The 27,182-nt window shown below is 38.2% G+C and overlaps 1 protein-coding gene across 6 annotated transcripts in view; it reads right to left on the bottom strand.

The window, feature by feature from the left end:
• The window catches only part of LOC109432481 (IgA receptor), a 135,691-nt gene that overhangs the window by 50,333 nt on the left and 58,176 nt on the right, over nt 1–27,182 (bottom strand). Inside the window, exons 1-2 of one of the 6 annotated variants that reach the window (XM_029871060.2) lie at nt 23,255–23,274; nt 22,901–23,176 (exon numbers count right to left, since the gene is read on the bottom strand). The exons of 4 other annotated variants lie outside the window; for them this stretch is intronic. In XM_029871060.2, the coding sequence (XP_029726920.1) occupies nt 22,901–23,055 (155 nt within the window). In that variant the 5' untranslated portion in view covers nt 23,056–23,176; nt 23,255–23,274. Of the gene's footprint in view, nt 1–22,900; nt 23,290–27,182 lie in introns of those variants that run through there. One more of the 6 variants, XM_029871059.2, reaches the window with a different exon arrangement.

The raw sequence follows: 27,182 nt of genomic DNA, 5'->3' as shown, positions 1-27,182 counted from the left end.
TTTACTATAAATGTTAGTTGGGATGGCCGTCTCTTGCCTCCCAACCTCTCTCTCCCCCCACCACAGTGCTCGATGAGAACGGATATTGATGCAAAAAATCATTAAATTATGCTATCTTACCTGCTCAAATTCTACCGAGATTACTACTCATGGTAGGTAACTCAATCTTAGATACGTTGCGAAGCATTTCTATCCAGTTGTTACAATAAATTTACAATTTCGTGCAAATATGTAGCTGGCACCTATCTTTTTTTTCACCGACGGGCACGATACACCTATTCTTAAAATCACGTTTTAATGATCTTCCAAATTCCCCAGCACTCTAGAAACTTGAACGAATACATAAAATTGTCCACTCTTTCGTCTGATTCCTTGTTTCACGGGGAAAACTCACGAATTTTTCATTTTTGTGGTCTCAAATCCGATGCATCTTCGAACGCGGTCCGCTAGAACTGAGAAGCCTACCCAAGTAACAATTTCAATACCTTTTAGATTTGATTATTTTTATGGAAGCTTTATCACAGCATGACCAATTCATGGAACATTTGTAGTTGTTTTTATCAACAGAAAACAATCTTCGTTCGTTTGCGGCTTTTAAGTTGTCTACAAGTTAATTTTGAAATTCGCGCATAAAACAACTGAATCTTGTAAATTAAATTAATTCTTATAATAAGTTTTAAGGCGTATTTGAAGTTATTTTCAACACATAACATCAACATATTTCAATAAAGTTTATGCTTCGTTTATTCAAGTGCATTTCATCTGGCTAATCCTCCTTTAAAAACTTCTTGAAGCCTTCTATTCTTGAGCTAGAGCCATTACTCTGGAACAAGAACTATGCGAAATAATAATAAGACAACGAACTATTTTTCAATCCAAATAATGAATGTAACAAAATGGTTGAAAACCCATTTTGTCCAACTTATTGTGCAATGTGCACCACCTGTTTTGTTTATCTCGAGTGGGTGGTTGGGTGGATGTTTCAAGAGGGGACAGGATATTTGTTGTGATCTCAAGCAACCTTCCACCTTAAGATATTTTGTTTCTCATATGTATCACGTTTCGCTCGTCAGAGCTTTGCTTTTATCTGATGTTTATCCAGGTTCTGGTAAAATGTCTCATTTAAAAGTGTAAATGTTTTTCAAAATTTATTATGCTTTCAAAATAACTTTGAACAATTTAATGTGAAGAACACAGCAGTGTTAGTGGAAGCGCTTAACGAGCTAAATAAATAAAAATACACTCACAGAACACTTCTGAAGTTTTTTTTCTGGATTTGGAAATTTCTATGAATGCTCATCATCACTGTTTTTAGTTTTAATTTGGTTTTATGTTTGTTTCGAAAGAAAAATAGGATAGGATTTCAATGCACCCCCGGCGCTTAGTTTAGTACAGATGAATACCTACAAAATATGTAGTACCTGACCTTACTGACTGATAAAAATCTTGTTTTCAGATTTCTACGAGCATTTTTCTAGAAGAAAAGCTCAACTTTTTCCTTCAACTACTCCTGGTACACCTATGACGTGAATCATTTGTGTATCATATATCAACAACAGCAGCGTGCGATGATCATCGATTGCAGAAGAGCAACACGACACGATATGGTATGGTACCATCGCAGGAACATCGCGCAAAGCAACACATGCATGCAAAGGACATAAAAATACAGTCATAATCTTGGGTAATTTATGTCCCGGCATCAGAAATAGGAACTTTTATTTCGCCAGCATACATATACTGAAGATACCTTACGTGTGTGTAGATCAAGATACCGCACCGTGTCGACGAGTATTTCAGTTACTTTATTGTATGTCGAGTCTTTCAAGCTAGAATCGTAGTGTAGTTTAGCTATGTTGGATCAGGTCACGTCTTAAATATAGCGATTCAAGATTACCAGAATTTAAAAATTAATGCGTCATGACCAACTTCTTAAATACAACACTTTCTAACGATCAATTAGCACAACTGACAACTTCCCAGAGACTCTCGAAGTAAAAGTTTCCCACTTACCGATGACAACAGCTGTTTCAACTTTATTGAACAAAAAGAAAAACAGGAACGCAGCGTGGGACTGGCGTGCAGCCCAGTTCAAGTTCACACCGGCGTGGAACGGAACCGGATAGAGCTCCAATTCCACCCACCAAAGACTACAACCGACCGACCGACCGAACCAAATCCTCGACAAAAACTAAAAGACGACCAACCGTGAAGGCGGTGCACTATCTGATTTGCTAATCGAAGACAATTAAATCACCGAGCTACAGTTTAGGGGGCGAAAGTACTCGATGAAAGACGACGCAAACGATTCACAACTAGGGGAACTGGGGGTAAGACGCTCACGTTAAGGAAGAGTCCAATTTTAATCACAAAACACTTTATAATACACATTTTTTTGACACTAACATGAAGCACCAACATGTTTCCTGCCAAATGGAAGAAACCATAAACCAGTTTTATGTTTTACTACTGAAAAATTCAAATTTGAAAAAAAGTTTGATTTTCAGAATTTTAGTTTTAATGCGGGGTAAAACGCGCCACTAGCCACAGCTAACGCCAGGATGCCAAATTGTGTACATATACTTGCGCGCCTGGTTTATTGTCAACTGTTATTGTTCGTGAAGGGTATACAGTCATTACATAATTATGGATCACCTGTAATTATGGGTCAATTCCATGTAAACGTCATAGTTGAGATGTTTTATCAATAATTACTACAAAATGACGCATGGCTGTGTGATTAGTGAGCTTATTAATAGTAAAAATGTGCTGTTGCTTGGTTCCAACTTGTGTTCTACATAATTTGTGCCAGAATTTGGATCTAAATGGCTATTTTAATGTAAATAACTAGGGGTGGGCATTTTACCCCACACATACCTCAGAAGTTTGGACCCTTGTAAAAAAGTTGCAAGGGTCAAATTCGACACTTTTTCCGCTTGGTACACAAACAATGGGAATGTGCAAAACAGTTTGTGGGGATAGCGAGAAAAAAAATCTTTTAAATGATGTAAAAAAGTTCAAACATTTGACTGGCTAAAATTACATCAAAAGTAACCAAAATCTTTTTTCGAAGTTTTTGTACATTTTTTTTAGTAAAAATATGTAAACTCAAAAGTAAAAAAGCATTTTTATTCTTATTTTAGCGATTGCAATTGAAAAAAGTGCTGAAAATAACGTGGTTTGCCTAAAACAAGGGTGGCGCAACTTGCCCCCTATGGGCGTTATGGCTGCAGTTCCCCTACAAAACAAAATGCTATTCGCAAACTTTGCGGGAGACACGCCGCGTGGGGGTTCTTTGCATTTCCCCCCGAGCCAGGATGCGGCCAAGAGCGCAGTCGGAAACAATCACAGTCGGAATATTAATAATCATACAAAGCGAAGTGGATCGAATAACAATAAATGATAAATGTGTGCGGTAGGTTCTTAGCTTGGGAAAGCAGGGACCGACTAATACAAATACCCGGAGGAGTTGGAGGGCTTCCGTTTGGGACTGGTGAATAGGGCGTATGGTGCTTATGCGATATCGTGGGTTCAAGTCCTTTCTAGCTAGGACTTTTTTTTAACTCTTCATGCATTAGACTTGGAGTAAAATCAAGGAAATCTTTTCCAGAAAAAAAGAGCTTATTACAAATTGGAGACAGCCTAAGTTCCAGTAGGGTCATCGAATTTTGTTACAGAAGGTAAAACGAAACGCAATGAATTTTCCCTTACCAAATGCCCGAGGGGAAAAATAAATAAAAATGTGTTTGCCCGCACTTCATGCCAAATCGCATTTCAAGGTGAATCCTTGAATTGGTGCCGCTTTCCTTCGGGAAACGTTTGTAAAAGAGTCGTTTGAATCGTTAAACGGTGTGAAGGAGGGTATTTGCCATTGCACTTAAGCAGGGAAGGGTAATAACCCACAGGGGACGCGTCGGAGAGTCATGAAGACAGACAGGCTCTGGCGAAGGCAAACCGGTGACAGTGAAAGTGGCCGAAATGAGACAAGTCAAGGAGTGGAATGGAACCTTAAGGAGTTGCAAGGACTCCAGTAGGTTTTGATTCAGGGAGATACTACGGGACTTTGTAACGGTTTTCGTATGGTGATGAATTCAAAATATTGTTTGATTGATCGGAATATAATAATGATTATTAATCAGAAATTAGAAGAAATGATTAACCCTCTTAAGATGTTAGTTTGAGAACGCACGCCCGGTTTATCGGTTCTAGCCTGTTCTTATCAAACTTAACGCGAAAGTGTGACGTTGAGTTTTCTTGGGATTTCTCTAAAAACTCCCAGGATGCAAGCTGTTTATTACTGAATAAAGCCCCGGAATATCTTAGGTTTAATTAACATAATCATATTGTAATAACGATACTAATAAATGCATGTCATAGAAATCTGGTATTCACTCAACAAGCTATATGATATTTCCCGCTTCAACTAGAATGATTTCACGGATGCTCCTTATTTAAAACTAAATACATCGCATTAGCCCTATCACCATGATAACGCCAACCGAATGCTTCCTTGACGTTGCGACTATTTATTTGCCCTTCTCCACTATACCCATCCCTAACCGGCAAGCACCACATGAAACAGGTAGCTACGATTGTTCCAATTGCACTTGCATTTGCACACCTTACGCGACCTTGGCCATTTCTCGGTCGATTTACCTGGATTTTCATTTTGTTAGCACAACTTCCTCCCACCCACGAAGAACCGCGAAAAACCTAAACGATTCGTGAGAACAGGGACAGTGGTTGGCAAAACTTTATCATATTTTGAGTTATCCAAAATTAATTTCCGAATCTTTGCCTATAACATCAGGATTTTATTCTGATTCCTTTTTACTTTTATTTCGATTCCATCCCGACTCTCTTCCTATTCCATTCCGATTATATTTCGATTTGGTTCTGATTCCGTTCCAATTTAATTCCGATACCGTTCCGATTCTATTCCGATTCTACTCCGATTCCATTCCGATTTGGTTTCAATTCCGTTCCGATTCCATTCCAATACTATTCCGAATCCACACCTATTGAATCTAAATGCCATTTCCATTTGGTTCCAATTCCATTTTGATTTCATTTTAATTCCATTTCTATTACATTCCGATTCTTTTTCGTTCCCACAACGATACCACTCCAATTATATTTCGATTGTATAACGATTCCATTCCGATTCCATTCTGATTACATTCCGATTCAATTCCGTTTCCATTCCGATTTCATTCCGATTCCATTTCGATTTCATTCCGATTCCATTCCGATTCCATTCCGATTCCATTCCGATTCCATTCCGATTCCATTCCGATTCGCTTTCCGATTTCATTCCGATTCCATTCTGATCCCATTCCGATTCCATTCCGATACCATTCCTATTCCATTCCGATTCCATTCCGATTCCATTCCGATTCCATTCCGATTCTTTTCCGATTTATTTACGATTCCAAGGCAATTGTTTTCCGATTCCATTTCGAACCCATTCCGATTTCATTCTGATTCCATTACGATTCCATTCCTATTCCTTTCTGATTGCATTCCCATTATAATACAATTACATTCTGACTCCATTCCAATTATTTTTCAATGTATTCTGATTCCATTCCGATTCCATTCCGATTCCATTCCGATTCCATTCCGATTCCATTCCGATTCCATTCCGATTCCATTCCGATTCCATTCCGATTCCATTCCGATTCCATTCCGATTCCATTCCGATTCCATTCCGATTCCATTCCGATTCCATTCCGATTCCATTCTGATTCCATTCCGATTCCATTCCGATTCCATTCCGATTCCATTCCGATTCCATTCCAATTCCATTCCAATTCCATTCTGATTCCATTCCGATTCCATTCTGATTCCATTCCGATTCCATTCCGATTCCATTCCTATTCCATTCCGATTTCGTTCCGATTCCATTCTGATTCCATTCCGATTCCATTTCGATTCCATTCTGATTCCATTCTGATTACATTCTGATAACATTCCGATTCATTTCCGTTTCCATTCCGATTCCATTCCGATTCCATTCCGATTCCATTCCGATTCCATTCCGATTCCATTTCGATTTCATTCCGATTCCATCCGATTCCATTCCGATTCCATTCCGATTCCATTCCGATTCCATTCCGATTCCATTCCGATTCCATTCCGATTCCATTCCGATTCCATTCCGATTCCATTCCGATTCCATTCCGATTCCATTCCGATTCCATTCCGATTCCATTCCGATTCCATTCCGATTCCATTCCGATTCCATTCCGATTCCATTCCGATTCCATTCCGATTCCATTCCGATTCCATTACAATTCAATTCCGATTCCATTGCGATTCCTTTCCAATTCCTTTTCGATTCCAATGCAATTGGATTCCATTCCAATTCCATTCCGATTCCATTCCGATTTCGTTCCGATTCCATTTTGATTCCATTCCGATTCCATTTCGATTCCATTCTGATTCTATTTCGAATCCATTTCGATTCCATTCTGATTCTATTCCAATTCCATTTCGATTCCATTCCGATTCCATTCCGATTCCATTCCGATTCCATTCCGATTCCATTCCGATTCCATTCCGATTCCATTCCGATTCCATTCCGATTCCATTCCGATTCCATTCCGATTCCATTCCGATTCCATTCCGATTCCATTCCGATTCTATTCCGATTCCATTCCGATTCCATTCCGATTCCATTCCGATTCCATTCCGATTCCATTCCGATTCCATTCCGATTCCATTCCGATTCCATTACAATTCAATTCCGATTCCATTGCGATTCCTTTCCAATTCCTTTTCGATTCCAATGCAATTGGATTCCATTCCAATTCCATTCCGATTCCGTTCCGATTTAAAAAGACACTACACCGTCTTCAGCCAGAGGCTGCACAGACTGAACATTACATACACGAGACAACGGACAACACACTTAACACCCAGTGGCCCAATGGAGAATTTTCCGTTTGACGAAAAGTTTTCCCCGACTGGAGCGGGAATCGAACCCGCACTCCGAGGCTTACGAAACGCCTAGACGACTGACGCTGCTAACCGCACGGCCACGAAGCCCACATTTCGTTCCGATTCCATTTTGATTCCATTCCGATTCCATTTCGATTCCATTCTGATTCTATTTCGAATCCATTTCGATTCCATTCTGATTCTATTCCAATTCCATTCCGATTCCATTCCGATTCCTTTCCAATTCCTTTCCAATTCCTTTTCGATTCAATTCCTTTTCGATTCCATTCCGATCCCATTCCGATTTCATTCTCATTTCATTACGATTCCATTTCTATTCCTTTGTGATTGCATTCCCATTATATTACAATTACATTCTGACTCCATTCCAATTCTTTTTCGAATGTATTCTGATTCCGCTTCGATTCATTTTCGAATACATTTCCATTCCATTCCGATCCCATTCCGATTTCATTCTCATTTCATTACGATTCCATTTCTATTCCTTTGTGATTGCATTCCCATTATATTACAATTACATTCTGACTCCATTCCAATTCTTTTTCTAATGTATTCTGATTCCACTTCGATTCACTTTCGAATACATTTCCATTATGTTCCGATTCCATTCCGATTTTATTCCGAATACATTCCGCTTTTATTCAGGTACCATTCCGATTCCACTACTGATTCCTTTTCGAATCCAATCCAATTCCACTCAAATTGCATTCCAATGCCATTCAAATTCCATTCCGATTCCATTTCGAATCCATTCCGATTCCATTCTGATTTAATATAGTGGGCTTTGTGGCTGTGCGGTTAGGGCCATCAGTCATCTGACCGTTTCGTAAGCCTAGGGGTATGGGTTTGATTCTCGCTGCAGTCGGCGGCCAGGGAGTATTTATAGGGGAGAACAAAGGGAGGTTTCAGAGGGCCCAACGAGTTTCAGTGGGGTACCAGGAGATTTCAGGGGGTTTTCGGGGGTTCGAAGGGGTTTTCGAAAGCATTGCAGAGTATCAGAGGATTTGGAGGTATTACAGACACGTTTACGGGGGTTTCCGAGGCTCTCACGTGCGTTACATGAGGTCCGAGTGGATCTTAAGGGTTTGCCTCCGAAACTTCAGGAAGTTTCAGAGCATTTTAGGCTGGTTTCTGAGGCGTTTTTAGGGGTTCCGGAGGGTATACGATGCGTTACATGAGGCCCGGTGGGGAGGGGGGAGGTATTTAGGGGGATTCCGGAGGCATTTGAGGAAGGGGGATTTGGAGGCATTTCAGAGAGTCTCAGATGCATCACATGGAGTTCAAGGAGTTCAGAGGTTCTTAGGTACGTCACATGGCGTCCGAGGGGGTTTAAGGAGGATTCTGGAGATATATCAAGAAGCTTGGAAGTTTCAGTGCACTTTTGGCGGGATTTAGAGGCGTCACGGAGAGGCGTTACGGAGTATCTCAGATGCGTTACATGGGGTTCATGTGGGTTTTAGGAAGATTTCGAAGGCATTTCAGGAAGTCTCAGATGGTTTTCGGAGACCCCATCACAATATCTTTTGAAGCGCTTCTGTAATGCCCTTTGATTTAAGGGCGTGCTTGAAACCCCCTTATAGGACCCTGATATGAAATGCCTTGAAACGCCCGTCCGTAGTCCCATTGAAACGCCCTTGAATCATCACAATCAGTTTAAAATGCTTCTGAAGCCCCTTTGGACGCCTTCAAATAGCTCCAGAAACCCCATGAAACGCACTTGAAAACCCCTTGAAATGCCCATATCATTTCCCTATCAAATGCCCCTAAAATCTCAAGCAGACAGAAACGCTCTTAAAATGTTCCTGAAACCCCTTGAAACTCTCTGAAATACCATGGAACGCCCTTCAAATCCATTGTATCGCCCTGAATTGCTTTGAAACATACCTGAAACCCCCTTAATACTCTGAATTCCCCGTAATCCCATTAAAACGACAACATATCTTGACCGATAGCCCATCAAAAGTCGAAATTTGAAAGGAAATTACGACTTTTGACGGGACTAGGAGAAGAAAGATCAACCTAAAAGCTTTTCGGCTTGGAGGGATACAAATTCATCCTATTGATCGAGTCAAATACTTCGGTTTGATACTGGATGCTAAACTGAACTGGAATGCTCAAATTGAGTCCGTGATCGGTAAGGCAACAAGTGCGTTCTGGTTATGCTCTAAAACTATTGGCAGGAAGTGGGTCTTGAAACCAAAAATGATAATGTGGATTTATACTGCCATAATCCGCCCAAAAGTGACGTATGCTTCGTTTGTCTGGTGGCCAACAACAAAAGAGGCTACCACGCAATCAAAGCTTGTGAAAATTCAACGTCTTGCGTCCATTGCTGTTACAGGAGCGATGCAAAGCACTCCATCAAAAAAAAGCTTTAGATGCGATTCTCAATCTGGTACCTTTGCACGAGTACGTGCAATGAGAAGCAGAAAAGGAATTGCTGAGACTTGAACGAGTTGAAAAGTTTATGCCAGGTGATCTTGTTGGTCACCTGAGGATTTCACAATACTTCCAAAATAGGCCAGTAATGAAAATTATTAAAAACTGGATGAAACCTGTAGAGAACCATGATGTTCCCTACAAGCTGCCCTTAAAGCCCCTTGGAAGAATCACAGGGTATTTAGAAGGCTTTATAGGCTCTCAGGTGAGCTTCATTATGCTTTCAGAAGGGTTTCAGAGGTGTTTTGAAGCGTTTCAATGCGCTTCAGAGTGTTTCAGAACATTTGAGAGGTGTTTACGGAGGTTTCTTATTCTTCAAACAGATCAGATGACCAAAACTCCAGGGAGTTCTCGGATACTCCAATACTATTATAGAATTTACCACTTAATAGGATATATATGCTTGAGGCTGTAAGAGTATGAACCTCCCTCATAATGCCCTTAGATAGCTATCGTAGATTCGGTGACCCTTACTCAAGGAAGTTCTTGGAGACCCTTAACGAATTATTGATCTCACCACTTGATAAAACATAGTTACCTGACACAGTTTGTGTATGAACCTTAGTCATAAAGCTTTTAGAAACAACACAGTATGTTGGTAGATCGGATAACCAATAGCCAAGGAAATTCTAGGAGATCCCCATGAATTCATCTCTTGACAAAACATAGTTCTATGACGCTGTGATATCATACATTTCATGAATAATGCTCCAATTGATCACTGACTACATTCTAATTAAATATCAGATGGCCTAAACTTCAAGGAGTTCTCGGATACTATATAGGAGCCTCAGAGAATTTGAGGCTGGATATAACATAAATGCCAGAGGCTGTGTGAGTATGATCCCTAATAATTACAACTAGTAGCTCTGGTGGATTGTACAGAACATCAAAGGTGGTGGTCTAAAATCCAAGATGGCGACTCAAAATTTAAGATTGAGTAGCCTCCAATAGCCTCGGCTGATGATGTTTTAGGGCTCAAAACCATGCAATATGGGTATATTTGGTACTGGAAAGATGTGTGGGTTCCAAAAATGGCGGCTAACATATCCAAGATGGTGGTCTAAAATCCAAGATGGGGGTCTTAAAGTCAATGGAGTTTTAGGCCCTAAAATCATTCAATATGGGTATATTTGGTATGGTAAAGATGCCGTAGTCCGAAAATGACGTCCAAAATATCCAAGATGGCGGTTCAATATCCAACCCAAGCAACACACTTGGACATTAATAAGTTCCTGTAATTTGAATGCAACTATATTGAAAGTTATGCCATTTGAACCAATCGTCATATTAACGACTAAATTACAACCAAAAAAGCGCAAGAGGTGGAGCCAATATAAAACATCCATTCGTGATATAAACGGTTTTAATACGCAATCGAATTATAACCAAGATATAACTTATAGTCGACTTACAAACTGTGACCGATTCGACAACTAGTCAGCTAGTCACCACATTCGTCACTGCCAGTGACAACACCCACAGTTTCGTTCATGTGATCAATAATTGTGTGCATAAATGTACCGCAAATAAGGCTGACCGAGAACGTTAATTTGTGTGCCGCTTCAGATTTATCGGTAAGTCACGCATTTTGGCTCCGTATTCCCAACGCGCCTCAGTCTACCTATCATTTTGCGAGTGAAAATTTAGGCATTTGTGATAAAAATTAACTCGCCATATTGATTTGACGGAGTACATTTCAGCAGCTTGTTTAATGCACCCGTAAAATGCATACTGTTTGCTAAATAATGTCTATGGGAATCTGTATTGACAAAGTACAACAATGCTGCACGGGGTAAACGGAACCGCCAAACTACCCATAATTGGATTCTTTTGACGCAATCCCATAGTTTGGCCCAATAAGTGAATCGATTAAACTTACGCTAGGTAAAATTGCCTTTACCTCCAGCTTAAAACCTACTCAAGAGTAGGTAACTTCAACCCTTCATTTAACTCAAATTTGGGTAAATATATTTTTACCTAAAATTGGCTTATTGGCTTCAAGAACCTCCGTTAAATAGACGCATCTTTGTTTATTTACGACAACATCGGTGGTGTAGAAAAGAAAAACAACCTAATTTTGGGTAATCAATTTGATAAGGGTAAAATCGACCAAAAATAGGGTAGTTTGAATTTTCCATGTAGGACATAAGTAACGAAAATAGCAGACATTTGGACTTGTACTTCCCATTTACGTCGACAAGAGGCTGTCCATTTAATACGTAAGGAAAATTTCACGTTTTTTTATAAAAAAAGTAAACCCATTGTAAAATTTTTCGTGGGAAACTTCTAATATTTTTGTATGTTACAATAGATTTCTCAAAGCCTCATATATTCCCAGTGGTAGGTACCAGTCGTTCAGTACTGCGAAAATGAGGCAGAATTTTTTTCCATTGGGTCAATATTATACTTCCAATCAGATTTTTTTTTTTCTATTTTACACCTTTAATTTTATAAAATTTGGAATATATCGATAAATTTATGAAGAAAAGGTTACATTTTATTTATACATGATTTCATAATTTTTGAAACATTTTGGTTTTTTATAGTGCATTTTATATTTTTCATGATCACAAAAACATTTTGCCGCACATTTTGGAACTTCTATCTCTCCTGTCAAAATTGTTCGTTATGTTCTAAATAAGTTCCAGGTGCAACATGTTTATAACAATCAGAATCAATGTTTTGGTTGATTTGGTTTTTAAACGGTTGTAACTAAGATTCGTTGAAACAATAAGATTATACTTCAGTTACAAATTGGTTTCGCAAGTTTCGACTAATGATGATGTTTGTTTTCATTTCGCTAGTTGTTATAAAAATGTTATACCTCAGTTTGGCATAAACAACAGGATTTTATTAGGTTTTAATTTTGTTTGTTTCATGAAAACTCAGTTGCAACATGTTTGCAACGATGATCATTTCCATTTTAGTTGCAGGTGCTACTTGGGAAGATGGCTGCTCCAAATTTAAGACGGCGGCCGTTTAATGGTGTTTTAGGCTCCGAAATCATGCAATATGGGTATATTTGGTATGAGGAAGATGTCTAGAGTGCAATAATGATCACCAAAATATCCAAGACGGTGGCCTAAAATCCAAGATGGCGGCTTCAATTTCAAGAAGGTGTTTGTTTAATGTAGTTTCAGGCTCTGAAACATTCAACATAAGTATATTTGGTATAGGGAAGATAACCAGAGTTCAAAAATGGCGACCAGAATTTCCAAGATGGCGGACTTAAGTCCAAAATGGTGGCTCAAAATCCAAGATTGCGATTTTTATGAGAGTTTCAGGCCTAAACATCAAAAACCCGAGAAACAATATGATTTCTGGTGCCATGAAATGAAATTTTGTTAGACGGATGAAAGTGCGATTTTCATCAACAGTTTTGTTGAAATGAATTTTTGAAGGCACGAGAAAGGCGCCATCCCCGCTTTTTGGATTAAGTAGGTTTTTTGAGGATTTTCTACCGGAATTCCCTCAATGATTTCTCCCGGGACTCCTCCAGAGATTAATAAGAGATTCCTCCCAGAATTTCCACATTAATTTTATACTGGGAAATTCCTTGAGGAATTTTCGTTAGAAATTCTTTCAGGGATCACTCCCGATTACTCCCGCGATTCTTATAGGGATTCCTCCAAAGATTTCTCCCGGAATTTCTATATGGTTCTTTCGGTGAGGATTCCTTTTACGGATCCTTCCGGGTTTCTGCCGGTATTCCTTCAAGGATTTCTCCTGGAATTCTTTGATGGATTCCACTCATGTTTAATTGTCCAAGGATTACTTCAGGGTTTATTTTTTTCCTGAGATTGGATTCCTCCTGAGGGATTATTTCGTGTAGGGAGGGAGGGGAGTTTGTGACAGCGCAAAGAGCCATGTATTATGTATGGATGAATTTGCAACAAGGAGACAAGGAAAAAATGGTAAAACAAATGCAATAATTGAGGTATTTCATCGATGTATCACATGTCAAATCTCAATTGAAGAGCCCCGCGTTAAACGAAAATGTGTTATTTGGAGCTGGTCCTTAGCAGCATCTGCACAAAATCGTTTGGGAATCACTGTATCGGAACATTTACCACCACCGTTTCCAATTTGCCGGCAACTGGTGAAACAAAATGGAAATCGTATCGCACCAGTTAGCAGCGCCGCCAAGGGACACCCCGACGATGCGATGGCAGAACAGGGGGTGCAATTTGCCAAATAATGGAGCTGCGGTGAGGTGAGAAAATGAGGTAGGAAAACTATCCTGAAATGAGCAACAGCAACCAAAATTTCGTGCCATGAACAATAAAAAAAATATGTCTAACGAGTTAGGTATACAACTGTCATCCAACATGCAGATCGGGACTGAGTTATGACGTGATTTGAATCGAGGGCATTTGGTATTCGGATGAAGCTTGATGGGTGAAGGTTGTTGAGAAGCACGTGGACAGCAGTTTGGATAACAATTTCGGGAACTTCGTTTAATTAGGATTTCCGATTAATTTGCTGGGAGTTTTTGGGTGGTTAGATGCAGCTCAGCTGCACGCGTGGAAACTAATTTTTAATTATTGTGTGAACGAGTTGTGAATTAATTTGGGTGATTGATATGTTGGTTCACTAGCTGATGTGCGTGCATGTTAGAAATACTGATGAATACAGACGCAGCTCGAAGATTAATGATACCACCGATGATTTTTACTCATACCACCTTCCCCAACAGGAACTTTTGTTGTGTCTCTTTCCGGATTTCAGCAAGCCACCGGAAGCTGTTAGCATTATTAACGTTGGAAGACTGAGCACAATCATTTGACGCCTTAGTGCAAGACATAATATATTGTACTGGGGTCAGTAGTCAGGTAATGGAGCATTAGACTGAAGCAGATACACATTGATTCAGACTTTGTATAGGCTTATTGAGAGAAAATAGTAGGCGCTGCAATTATATATATTATTATGCAGAAATATACGAAAAAGAATGATATTGAAAGACAAAAAAAAAATTGTAACAAAAATGACAACATGAGAAAAATAAAAGAGTAAAAACGAGAACGAGAATGAGAGAATAATTGAAATTCAAATGATAATGAATGACACACAACAAAAAACTGAGTAATCTAACAATAGACAATAAGCCGTAGCAGTAATCAAACTTGAAACAGTCTAATGCTCATTTTTTGAACAAGAAGAGTAAGCAGTTCTACCTATGCATACATGTAGTTTGCCGCACCTATATCCGTGACTCCGGAAGACGAGCATTACCGTGCGGTGTCTTTGTCCTCCTATGTGTTATACATACCGCTGGTGTACATCTATAGATGCTATACCACCAAGATGAATTGCTGTTGTACAGAAAATGAAGAACTTCACGCTCCATGTTGGTACCTCACCAGGAGTTTCACTTTAAGCGGCGAAACTGGATGCTCAGCCAGGATTGTAATTACAACCGATGATGTTGTTGGGTAACAATCATGGAAGGAAGGAAACTCTTGAACATTTATCCGGCTGAGAGCAGCAGTTACCGTAATTGCATTAAACTGCGAGCTGATCGGCCTATGAGGTGATTTGCGCATTGTTAGAGATTAAAATGGTGTTCGAGAATAATTGGAACACACATTGTAATGGTGGGAATCACCGTCCTGATGACATATTGCTCCTCCGTCCGGTGATTGTTTGACGTCGCGTGGATACCCAACTGATATCTATCAGGTATCAACAATCACAAAGCAAACGCAATAATGAATGGAATCAATCAGAGTGGTAGCACACGCCCACCTATTTGGAGGGGATTCGCAAACCGATATTAATTAAAATTGGCGAAGCACTTGCGGATTGATTGATGGATAGGAAGAGCGCTGTTGTGTTTGAGGATTTATACTTGGATCGTTTTTTCTCGATGCTGAAAAACAGCGCTCTCAGCTTTGGATTCTTATTATTCTGTAAGGCTCTACGGTCCCATTTGAATATCACCAACGTCTTTTTAACGTAGCGTTGTTGGAAATAATTTAAACAAGTTATTAACATAACATCTGAAGGAATAGCTGACAGATTTTAAACAAACAAAAAAAGGAATACCCTATTTTTTTCTGTGGAAAGCTGACTCTCAGCCTAAAAATTTACCAAGTAGCCTAGGGTTATTTCATGTTTTTTCATCGATTTTTAAAACAATCAAATAGAAACAATTTTAAGATTGATTCTACGAACAAGTTTCAATGAAAAAACTGTACATTTTCTTTTTGTTTAGAAAGACTGGACTGAAGGAGCATTCGTCTCTAACCTCCTTGTTTCCCTACATCCAATATCTTCAGAGTAATAAATTCACTATTCTATCGCCTGACGCCTGGCATCCACGCACCAATGTGTGAACCCATTGCCCAACACTCCGACATCCGCATGAATTTGTGCAGACGCAGAGATATATTCGGTCTGATATAGATACATATGATTGCAAACATCACTTCCTTCCCTTCCCCACATTGGCCCGCAACCTGACGTGGCAGGGGCCTGCCGCCTCCAGGTATTCTTTTAGAAAATTTTTCTTGGATTCATACAGAAACTCTTCCATTGATTTCATCTAACATTTCTATAGAGACTGCTTCAGATATTTCTCTTAGAATTTACTTAGAAATTTCTCAAACAATTTCTTTAGAAAGTCGTAAACGTATTCCGAAACAAAATTTTCTAGATAATTCTTTGGAAAATCTGCCGAAAATCCTGAAACACCAAAATGTTTTTTAATGATTCTTTCTAAATATCTTTCAAACATTACTCCATCTATTTCTTCATTCGATTTTCCAAGGATTCTTTCACAAACTCCTCCAGCGGTTCGTTTTAAAATTCTTCCAGTGTTTCCTTCAGATATTCCGCTTAGAATTTCTTCAGAAACATTCAAAAGGAATCCTTAGGAAAAGTTTTTATGGATTCTTACAAAAATTCCTCGAGGGGTTCCTTTAAAAATCGTCTGGAAGCTCCTTCTTAGAATTTCTGAAGAACATGTAATTGTTCGACAAATTCTTTAAGAATTTCTCAAGAAATTTCCCCAGGAGTTTTCCGCAAAAAGATCTCTCAATTTTTTTCAGAAACTGCTGCAGGATGCTGAAGATTTCAAAAGAAAATCTCACAGAGACTCAGAAATTCCTCCGAGTATTCCTATACGTATTTCCACAGAAATTTCCCAAGGTTTCCTCAGGAATTGCCTCACATATTTGTTCGAGAATTACTTTTAGAATGAAAAAACTTTTCCCAGAACATTTCCCGGATTCCCGGGACTTCCCGGCTTCTTTAGCAATATCTCAAGAGCTTTTTACAGCAAGCTTCAAAGAGGTTTACCTAGGCGTTTCTCCAGATGATAATCAAGAGATTAAAAATAACCGGCAACGGCAAATATTATTTCAAAAAGAGTGAATGGGACAAGTTTGTAGAAAAACACTACAGATACGTTAGATACATTGCCCTAACGTGCCATTTTTTTTTATTTTATTAGCTTTAAGCGTTAAGGCACCTTCAGTGCCTGCATGGTGAAATCAAAGCTGAGTGGTTACTCAAGGTTTCTAAATTTCAGCGGCCCTATACTGGTATGGTATGCCTCTATGGAAAGATGCCGATATTGCACCTAATAAGGAATGAATAATTTTTTTTTGTAATTAGGCTTACACAAATTTCAATTTTCTGCTATGTAACCCCTCCCCCTTGGTTAATTTTAGTCAAAATTCAACATTTTGATGTGGAAAACAGATAAATTATTGAAGAAATTTTAAAAATTTTTAAGTTAAATTAGAGTCGTCTTGAAATTTTCTTTAAACATCCAATGAGTTTAACGAATTTGCCAAATTGTGCTTTTGGTTTTATATTTAATGCATCCCTCCCCCCTTGATGAATGAACGAGCACTATGACAAAAGAAGAAAATGAGATTTGTTCCGGCCTTATCACGAAAGGGGCCTTCTAGTAGGAAATCCATTTATAAGTTCGGCAAGAATTCTTTCAAAAACGTATTTTTCCGCGTACTGTTTTAAATTTTCTGAAAAAGTTCTTCCAGGAATATTATCATAAATGAGTTGCTTCAGGAATTTTCCTAGTAATTTCTCAAAAAATCTTTCACTTTTTTTTCAAAGGTCACTCGAAGAATTCCTCCAAAGATTTCTTCAAAAGGAGCATTTTTTCTCGAAGATTTTATCAGAAATGTTTCCAGGAACTCTTACAGGAAGTTTTTCTGATAAATCTCCAGAAATTTTCCTGGGCCTCATTTAGAAATTTATCTACAATATTCTCAAGAAATTCTTTTGGAAGTTCCTCCAAGGGTATCTCCAGAAGTTCCACCAGTGATTGTTTATTATTTAATCAGACTTTTCTTCAGGGATATTTCCAGAAAATTTGCCGGTGATGCTTCAGGAAATTCTACAGAGATAACCTCATCAACCTTCTGCAAAAATAACAACTATGCCTTGTCATATTTAAGGAATTTTATAATATATTTTTCTTTGTTTAGTAGCAGACTAGGCAGCAGAGGTTTCTCCAGTTTTTTAGGTATTTTTTTCAAAGATTCCATAAAAAAATCAGAAATTTCTCCACGGGTTCTCTAAAGAATTCCTCCAGATTTTTTTTTTTCTAAATAATTCTAAAGAATTTATAAAGAATTTAAGAATTCCACCAGTACCTGCACCAGTCTGCAATTTTGTGCAGGGGTTTCTCTGCAGAGATTTTTAAAGAGATTCTTCTAGAAATTCCTATGCAGATTCATCAGAAATACCTCCAGAAATTTTTTGAGCAATGTACCCTTGGAGCCACTTCCAGAGTTCTTCCAGATGCATCTCGTGCTTTTTTTTTTCTAGGAATTTTGGAGGTATCTTAAAGAGCAACTCAGCCAGGAATCCCTTAAAAGACAACTTTAGATATTGCTGCATAAATGTTTGTCTCTCTTGAACATTTTCAAGAATTGCTTCTAAGAATTTTCAAAGGTATCGCCAGGAGATTTTAAAAGGATTCCTTCTGACAATTCTCTAATGGTTTCTTTGTAAATTTCTTCAGATATTCTTTCATGAATTCTTCAAGTTTTTTTTGTAAATTTTCTTGGAGAAATTCTGAAAAATAATCCTTGGAGGAATATCTGAAACTATTATTGAACTGATTACTATTACTGAAACTAGATGTTTTGGCAGAACTCCAGTAGAAATTTGTAAATATTATCCTTGTAGGAAATACTGCAGGAATCCCTAAAAAGATTTGTCAAAGAACTCTTGGTTAAACTCTTGGAAGAGTTTCCAAAGGAATCACTGTACCTAGGATTTATTAAGAAACTAGATGTTCTGGCTAACATCGTACTGCCTTCCTACTGTGTTTTTGACATGCAGCTCCACAGAGAAGTGCTCCACAACTTCATTTGTATGAAACTCCCTTTTTTAGTGGGCGGAGGGTTCTCACACTATGCTAAGAACTTTCCCCGGCACATAACCCTCCAGCGTACACAATTTCACGCTGATCGGTTCAGTAGTTTCCGAATCCATAAAGACCAGACAGATGAACAGAAATTAATTTTCATCTTTATAGATTTTCAGAGAGAGAAGTTTCAGAAAAAAATCATGAATGTACTTGTAAAGAAATCACTTATACTGATATTTCAGGAGAAATCTTTAAAATTCTGAAGAAGTCTCCCAAAAAATTTTTGGAGGAATTTCAAAAGCAATCTAAATTTCTGAAAGAACCCCTGAAAACACTTCTGAAATCATCTTCATTTCCAGTAGAATTCCTGTAGAAATCTCTAGAACTACACTTGAATAAATCTCGATAGACATATTTAAAGGAATCCCAGGAGAAATTTCCAAGAGCTGCAGTAACTTCTCGGGAAACTCTTGGTGGAATTCCAAGAAAAGTTTATTGCAGAATATTAGAAAAGTTCCAGAAAAAGTCTAAGAATACAATTCTTTTAGGAATTTTCTGAAAATATTCCTGCAGCAATCTGTAATCGCATTTCCGAAGAAGTTTCTTCAGAAATACCTGCAAAATGCGTACATAAGCTTCTGTAAAGATCCCTAGAAAAAAAAAAACTATTGAGATATTTCTTAAAGACTTCCTGTGGCAATTCCGAGGTACTGTATCTGAATGAACTTTTTAAAGAATCCGTAAAGAAATTCATGCAGGTATCCCAACACGAAATACAGAAGAAATACCACGGGCTGAAAATCTCTTTAATAAAAAAAAATAAATAAATTAAAAAAATCTCCGGAGGAGTTTCTGATTTATTCACTGCAAGAAATAAAGCAAGAATCTCTGGAAAAACTCCTGCAGGATTGCCTGGACACATTCCTTCGGGAATTTTTCATGAAAACCCTAGAGGAATTCCTGAACAAATCTCGGGTAGACTCTCGAAGAAATATCTGTGGTAATATCTGAAGGAATCTTTAGAAGCATTACTGAAGCAATCTGTAGAAGATTTTCTTAAAAAAATCCTTTGAAAAATGTTTGGAGAAATTCTAAATTTTTGGTTTTTATTAGGAGACGCTGAAAGTATTTCTAAAGGAATCCGTGGATCATTTTCTGGAAAAATTCTCGTACGGATTTCTGAAAGAATATTTGGATGAATTTCTGAGTAAACATATCGAAGTTTTTCCAGAAGAATTCTTGGAGAATTTTCTGGAGGATCTTCAAGAGGGGAAATTCTAGAGGAATTTCTGAAGCAATCTAAAGAAACTCCATGGAAGACTTTCTGAAAGGCATTCCTGGATGATTTTCAAGAGGAATCCATGAAGCAAAAGCGGAAGAAATCCAAGAAAATTTTAATGAAGGAGTTCTCAAAATAACTACTAGCATAAGGAACATGCATTTTCTAAAGGAATCTCTGGAAAAAATCCCGGAGGAATTATCAAAGAAATCTTAGAAAACAGTCATGGCAGAATTACTTTAAAATTCCCTAGAATTTATGAAGATCTACTAAGAGGATTTTTCACAGGAATCCATGAAGGTTTTTTTTTAAATATTTATGAATGGTTTTCTAGATATAACTCTCTGTATTTTGTTTTGTGCAGGAATCCCTCAAAGAATTTTAAAAGGAATAACTGAAGGATTTCTGGAAAAATCTTCACGTAAGAAACTTTACAAAACCTCGGGAAAAGTTTCCGAATGAATCTCTGATTTTTTAAGAGCCCGTAGAGGCATTTCTAGGAAAATATTTGGTGTAATCTTTGAACAAGTTTCTGAAAGAATCCCGGGACGAATTTCTGAAAAAAATTTCTGAAAAATTGGAAGGATTCCAGGAAATAGTCCAAATATCGTAACAGTTTTTAGAGGAAAATTTGCAAGAAATTCATAAAGGAATCTGGAGAAACCCACAGAAGACATACAAAGTGGAATCCTTATTACAACTTTAATTCCTTTATACATGAACAAAAACTAGTAATAGAGATTTCACCTTGTATGTCTTCTGTGGATTCCTCCAGATTTCTTTATGAATTTCTACTAAAAATGTCTTCGAGTCTTGCTTAGTCTGCTAGGAATTAGTTCCTACAAGTAACAAAAGCTTAGTCTGGGATTCAGGTAAACGATCTGAAGATTTTTCTAGGAACTACTGAAGAATTCCCAGAAGATGCTCCCATCATACCTGAAGGTTTCCCACAAGGAACTCTTAAAGAATTTCTCGAACTCTGGATTCCTAGGAGTTACTTTTGAATGATTCCTAGGAGGAATTTTTGAAAAATCTCCTCAAGAAACTCCAGGACGATTTTCAAGAAAGAACTTCAGAAGGATTTCCAGAAATATCTCCTGGAAGATTTCTATGAGGAGCACCACGAAGGCTCCCAAAAACTTTTAGGGAATTTGTAGAAGGAGCACTTGGAGGAAACGCAGTAAGCAATTCTGGAGAAATTTCAAAGAAGAATAAACAATGTTAACATTACTCCAACGAAATCTCTTGGAAGCACGCATCATCAAAGTTCCAGAAGTAACAGACATACCAAAAAGAAAGGACTGAGTCCCAAAAGGAATTCCTGAAGCAACCAGACGAAACTCTTTGAAGAATCCCAGAAGGAGCTCCTGGAGGAATGTCAGAAAGAATTTCTGACGGCATTTCAGAACATTATTCCTGCACGGATTTCGGCAGAAAAATCTTGGAGAATCTCAATATAATCTCTTGGGTGAATTCCAAGAGGATGTCTTGATCTAAACCCAGAATTATGTTCTAAATGAGTATCGATCCCTCCAACTCCAGACGGAATTTGAAAAGAACTCCTAAAAACCCCAGAGGTTATAAACCTTTTTTTCAAAAATATTTCATCGAACTACTTTTTATGTAAAGTTTTACGCAGCAACATTGCCAAATTTGTTGTCGAAGAAATTTATTCCCTTTTTATCTCTGTTCCGTTTTTTTGTCAACTGAAAAACTGTCAACGGTACATATCTTTTTTATGGATTGATGGCGGTTTAAATGGAAAACTTGTTTTGAACACTAAATTATCACCAAAGAATAAATCTAGGTACAGTGACCCCACACCGATGAATCACCTTAAATTTTGTACACTATTTATGAATTACCATGTTAATCAAATGGAGTGTTCCATAAACTGTGGTCATTTTTGCCGATTCATAAATTGTGGGGTCACTGTACTTAATATCTAAACCATAAACCAATATGTTCGTATATCAACTGTCTTACTCTGAGTGTCGCGGACTGACTCAATATGCTCTCTCAGCGGGAGCCAAACATTGAAGATGGAGGTTATGTTAAACGTTGTTGAACCTGTGTGATTGATTGAAGAGTATTGTTATCTAGGTGCTGCGGATATAATCAAAACTGTTGTCACGATATGTCCATTTGCCGCTATCAAGCCGTTGGAAAGCGAGGAGAAGGAAAAACATTGTTTTGAGCCTATTTAAGCCAATTTTGTAACAACTATCCATCAAAATTTCCATCGCAAATGGAAAATAATAAACTTTGAACACGAGAACAAAATTGGAATAATGGTGGATTGATCATGTTTATCATTTCCGAACAGCGTCGCGACGGCGTGTTTGACAATCGCGCTGAGAGAGGTGGTTGCAAGAAAATTCGCCTTGACGGAGGCTCTCTGAGAGAATTGCGCTGTGCGTGAAAACAATTTTTTTTAACATGGGAAAGGATAGGAGCTGCATTTTCAAATGCTTCTAATTCTTTATAGAAATTTTTTTAAGCAAAACGTTCTTAATGTTATCGAATGAGATTTTGATACGCTATATTATAGACATAACATTGTGATTTAAAAACATTTTGTCTAAAACCAGTTATAGTGTAGCTAATTGAAAGTATATTGCAAAACATTAACTCTTTTTTCAATCTGAAGTCCCTAAAATATTTTAGAAGCATTTGAAAATGCAGCTCCTATCCTTTCCCATGTTAAAAAAAAATGTTTTCACGCACAGAGCAATTCTCTCAAAGAGTTCCGTCAAGGCGAATTGAACGCTCGTGCGTGTTTACAAGCTGTGTGCCGGGAGTGTGTAAGTGTGTGTTAGCTAGCTTGAAAAATAAAACCGTTTCTATTCGCACCACCTAGGTCTTACTCTTTCTTGCGCGTCCTCGACAGCGGCTTGATGACAAAGTTGCACTCGCAGATAGTAAAATCCTCCAGTTTTGTCTTCAGCATTATCAGCAAATCTTTGCTCGCATAGACATCTGGAACGATTCTTTTCCTTTTCGCCGTGCCGCTCCGTCCCATCGCGAATAACCACAAGAGCCCTGCACGTCAGCGAAGAAAATTCTTATTACGGTATCACCGCCCACCGCGCTACGATTACAGGAAATGACGCGAGTCCGGGCCCGTTATCGCGACTCCGTTACTAAAGATTGGAAAATTTCACTTTTAAAATTTGCCTTAAAACCACCAACCGTTCTGCGGTCTGAAGTAACGTCCTCACCGGAGGATTCCACCGATTTGACTGAATCCTCCCATCGGAGCTAATGGCCGTCCGGCACCCAATTTCCAAATAAATCCCTGGCAGTCAACACCACGTCAGACTACATCGAAGTAGCTAGCTGGCAAAGTCGTCAGCTGGTGCCGATTGGCACGAGAAGGGAACCTCACTAGGCATACATATACCTATTTGTGTGGGCTTCACTGTATAGTGGATACTTGTATCATCATCATCGCTGACGTGACAAGTCAGGGTGAAAAAAAAAAACTTCGTTTGAATGGGTTCTTGATGGGCGAAACGTTTTTCTTTTTACTGTTTATTTAATGGCGGTTTTGGTGCGAGTTTTCTGCATACTTTATTCACACTCCTTCACGTTAGGTACTTTTTTTTTGTCTGATCATGATTTGTGGCGATTTCGATACTGGGTAGTGTGATTGACAATGGTTTGGTATCAAAATAGGAAAATAAAATCATACTTTATGGATTTGATTTGAATGCGATATAAGGAGAATTTGTACTGCACTCTAGATTACAATGATGCTTGAAAAATAATTTTGACCACAATATTGTTGGATTCTCCACTCCCACTGTTCAAATGTTAGCTTTGCATCGACACATCTTATACAGACAAGAAAAATCGTTTTTAAGGTGGTTGTTTTCGCCTCACGAAACTTGTTCGTTTCTGTAGCTCAGGCTACTCAAAATTTATCTACTTAAACATACCATCAGTAGCAGGAGCTATCCATCGTAACACTAAACTTTGAAGGTTTTCCCAGTAATCGTTGCCAAGTTCTAGGTTGCAAGGGCCCGGCTCGGAGCACCCGAAAAACCCGGCCAGAGGCTTCGTGTATCTAATAATAAAATCGCTAGATTTATGACAGCTTGGCAGACAATCTCTGAACAGTGAACATGCTGCGCTGCTGTTCGGGTGGCTTCGACAAGGTGCAAACAATGAATCACATTTTTAATTTATTGTTACTTCTTTGTTGTGTGTGGCTTCTACAATGTTTATGAGTCTGTTAGATACAATCGGCTCGAGAAGGAAAATTCTCCTTTCATTCAACAGCGCTGCAGCGCTTTAAGATTCGATTACTGCCGTTCTGGCATCGATGGTGAAGCCGCGGCACATGGCAAGGATGGCAATCACGAAGTGCAAACTTTGCGTGTAGAAGGAAACCGTCTTCGTCAAGGGAATGCGTCTTGGGCTATATTGCAGTGACCGTCAGAGGCCCAATGGTCAAGCACATTACAAGGTCTTGGAGAAAGTGTCAACAGCCAATAATTCCGTATTCGTGATTCTATGGCAGGTCTCTGGTTGGTCATACGGTCACGTGAACTACGTCTTTGTATTTGTATTATGGACGTTCTTTTTTGTCGTGTGCATTTTTTTTTCTATCAACTAGAAATACTTTTTTATCCTTTTGGCTATATCAATAGACATGGCACAGAACAGAGAACACTAGTGAATGGGTCGTATAAATGAAAAGTAGTGAACTTTGGGACTTTGAGATTACTACATTTTTGATAGTACATACAGTATTGGACTATTAACCTCTAATACCTAATACCCCTTTAGACGGGGTATAGTTTCAGCATTTTTGTAATTTTTGTTTCGTGGAAAATCTTTTTTTTTTTATTTTTGGCTAATATTTAGGACTGTTCTGTATATCTCAAAATGATTTTGGTGTATTTTAAAGCGTATTTACATTTTTGAAAAATCATTGAAAATGAAAGGACTGGAGGAGGTGACTTTGCTAAAAAAAGTGTGGGGATGTTCAAAAATAAAAATTAGAAAAATCAAAAACTGAAATTCACGAAATCGAGAATTAAAAAAAACATCTTCCAAAACATGCTTAAATCGATTTTAGATGACGAAAAATGATATTATGCAATTCAGTATCATAATTTGAATTTTATAAAAATCATTTGAGTATCATAATGGTAAACTTTTCCGCACTGGTTCATTTTTCAACTGAAATGAGTTGCATAATGAAAAATAGGTGTATAATGTTCATTATGCAACTCATTTGAGTTGCATTATGAACATTATGCAACTCAAATGAGTTGTATAATGAAAAAATCATTGCATAAAATTTTGTATGGACCTCGTTGCAAAACTCGATTTTTTCAGCACTCTTCGTATTTATCCAACTCGGCAAGCCTCGTTGGATAAATGTACGACTCGTGCTGAAAAAATCAACTTTTTGCAACTCGTTACATAAATAACTATTTAGATCAAAATCAAAAATTTGGGTATTAGAGGGTTAAAATGCACCAAAGCTGTTTTGCCATACAAATTAGTCAACTTTGAATTGTCATATCTTCGTCATTTCTCAACCTGTAGATTTTATGTTTTGTTTGACGAACTACAATACACTGACGTCATATGATTATGATGTCTTCGGCAAACATATTTCTTTTGTGATGTCGACTGATGGTGCTGAAGACATCAACATGATTTGACGTCAGCAATATTCACGCCAAGATACTCTGCTCAAATTTTCAGGTCAATCCATTTACATTTGGACGGTGCTAAGCTCATTTGAAGTTTGAATGGGATTTTATATTACGTGGTTTGCAAGTTTAATATGTGTGGTCCCACGTATGTGACTGTATTTTTATTTAAGAATTTCAAAAAAATTCAATTTCGACATGTTTTTTTGCCTCATAAACCTTCTTTGGGTGAAAACTAACAAAACAAAACAGAGACGACCCAAATCCGACGTTCCGTTTGCGAGATGTGCGTGATCCTACATATGTCGCAGCATTTGTTTTTTTTTTTCATATAGAGAAGATAGCCTTGAATGTCTAGTCTAGTCAAGTCTAGTCTACACATACACAGCCATGACTTGGAAGCATCCTGGAAAATTATAGAATCGACTACTTCTAACATTTTTCTTGACATTATTAATACTTGCAGTAAATCAGTGATTTTTTTTTCCCTGTAGGGGTACACAACCACTGCGACCATTAATTGATCTATTGTGGTAAGACCCAGTTGCTTTATGCAGTACATTAGTACACTCACTAGTATTAAGAACTAGCGATTGTTTTTTTTTAAGGCCTGCATTATACCCCAGTCTGGTATAGCTTCCAAAATGAAAGCCACTACCTTCTTGGGATTTATATTCCACCAGATATCTCGGGGATGCATGATACATCCACCGAAATAACGTTCTCTCTTCTTAAAGAGAAAACTACACTCACAAAGTAGATGTTCCGAGGTTTCAGAGTTGAAACCACAGAACCGACATTCTTCTGATTCAATCTTCTTGAGCTTCAATAGAAAGTGTCGAGATGGGCAGTGCCCAGTTAACAATCCTGTGTACACACTTAATTCGCGTTTACTAAGTTTCAGTAGTGTGTTCGTGTTTTTCACGCTTGGCACGATGAATCTCTTTGACTGGGATATTCCAGGTGCAGTATGCCAGTTTGCTCCTACGCTCTGTTTCTCCCATTTTTTTAGCTCCATCGATAGAGCACTTGATGATACTCCACAGAAGGGTTCCGGTCCATACAAGGCACCCAGAGATCCCTCCCTAGCTAGCTGGTCCGCAATTTCGTTGCCTGCAATTCCACAATGACCTGGTACCCAGAATAATTTTACAGTATTCCTTCCAGCCAGTTCCTTCAGTAGTGTAATGCACTCCCATACTAGCTTAGAATAACATTCAAATGTGCAGACTGCCTTTAAAGCTGCCTGACTGTCTGAAAAGATATAGATATTCGCATGTCTATATTTTCTTTTAAGACAGATGGCAGCGCATTCCAAAATAGCTTGAATTTCAGCTTGGAACACCGTTGGCCATTTACCCATTGGTATGGCGAGTTTAATCCTGGGTCCATATACTCCAGCCCCAGTTCTATCACTCATTTTCGATCCATCCGTATAGAATACAATAGATCCTGGTCGAACCGTTGGTCCTCCTGA

The sequence above is a fragment of the Aedes albopictus genome, chromosome 2, assembly GCF_035046485.1.
Source record: "Aedes albopictus strain Foshan chromosome 2, AalbF5, whole genome shotgun sequence".
In the NCBI taxonomy this organism is placed as follows: Eukaryota; Metazoa; Arthropoda; class Insecta; order Diptera; family Culicidae; genus Aedes; species Aedes albopictus.
This window is presented reverse-complemented; position numbering and strand designations above follow the sequence as displayed.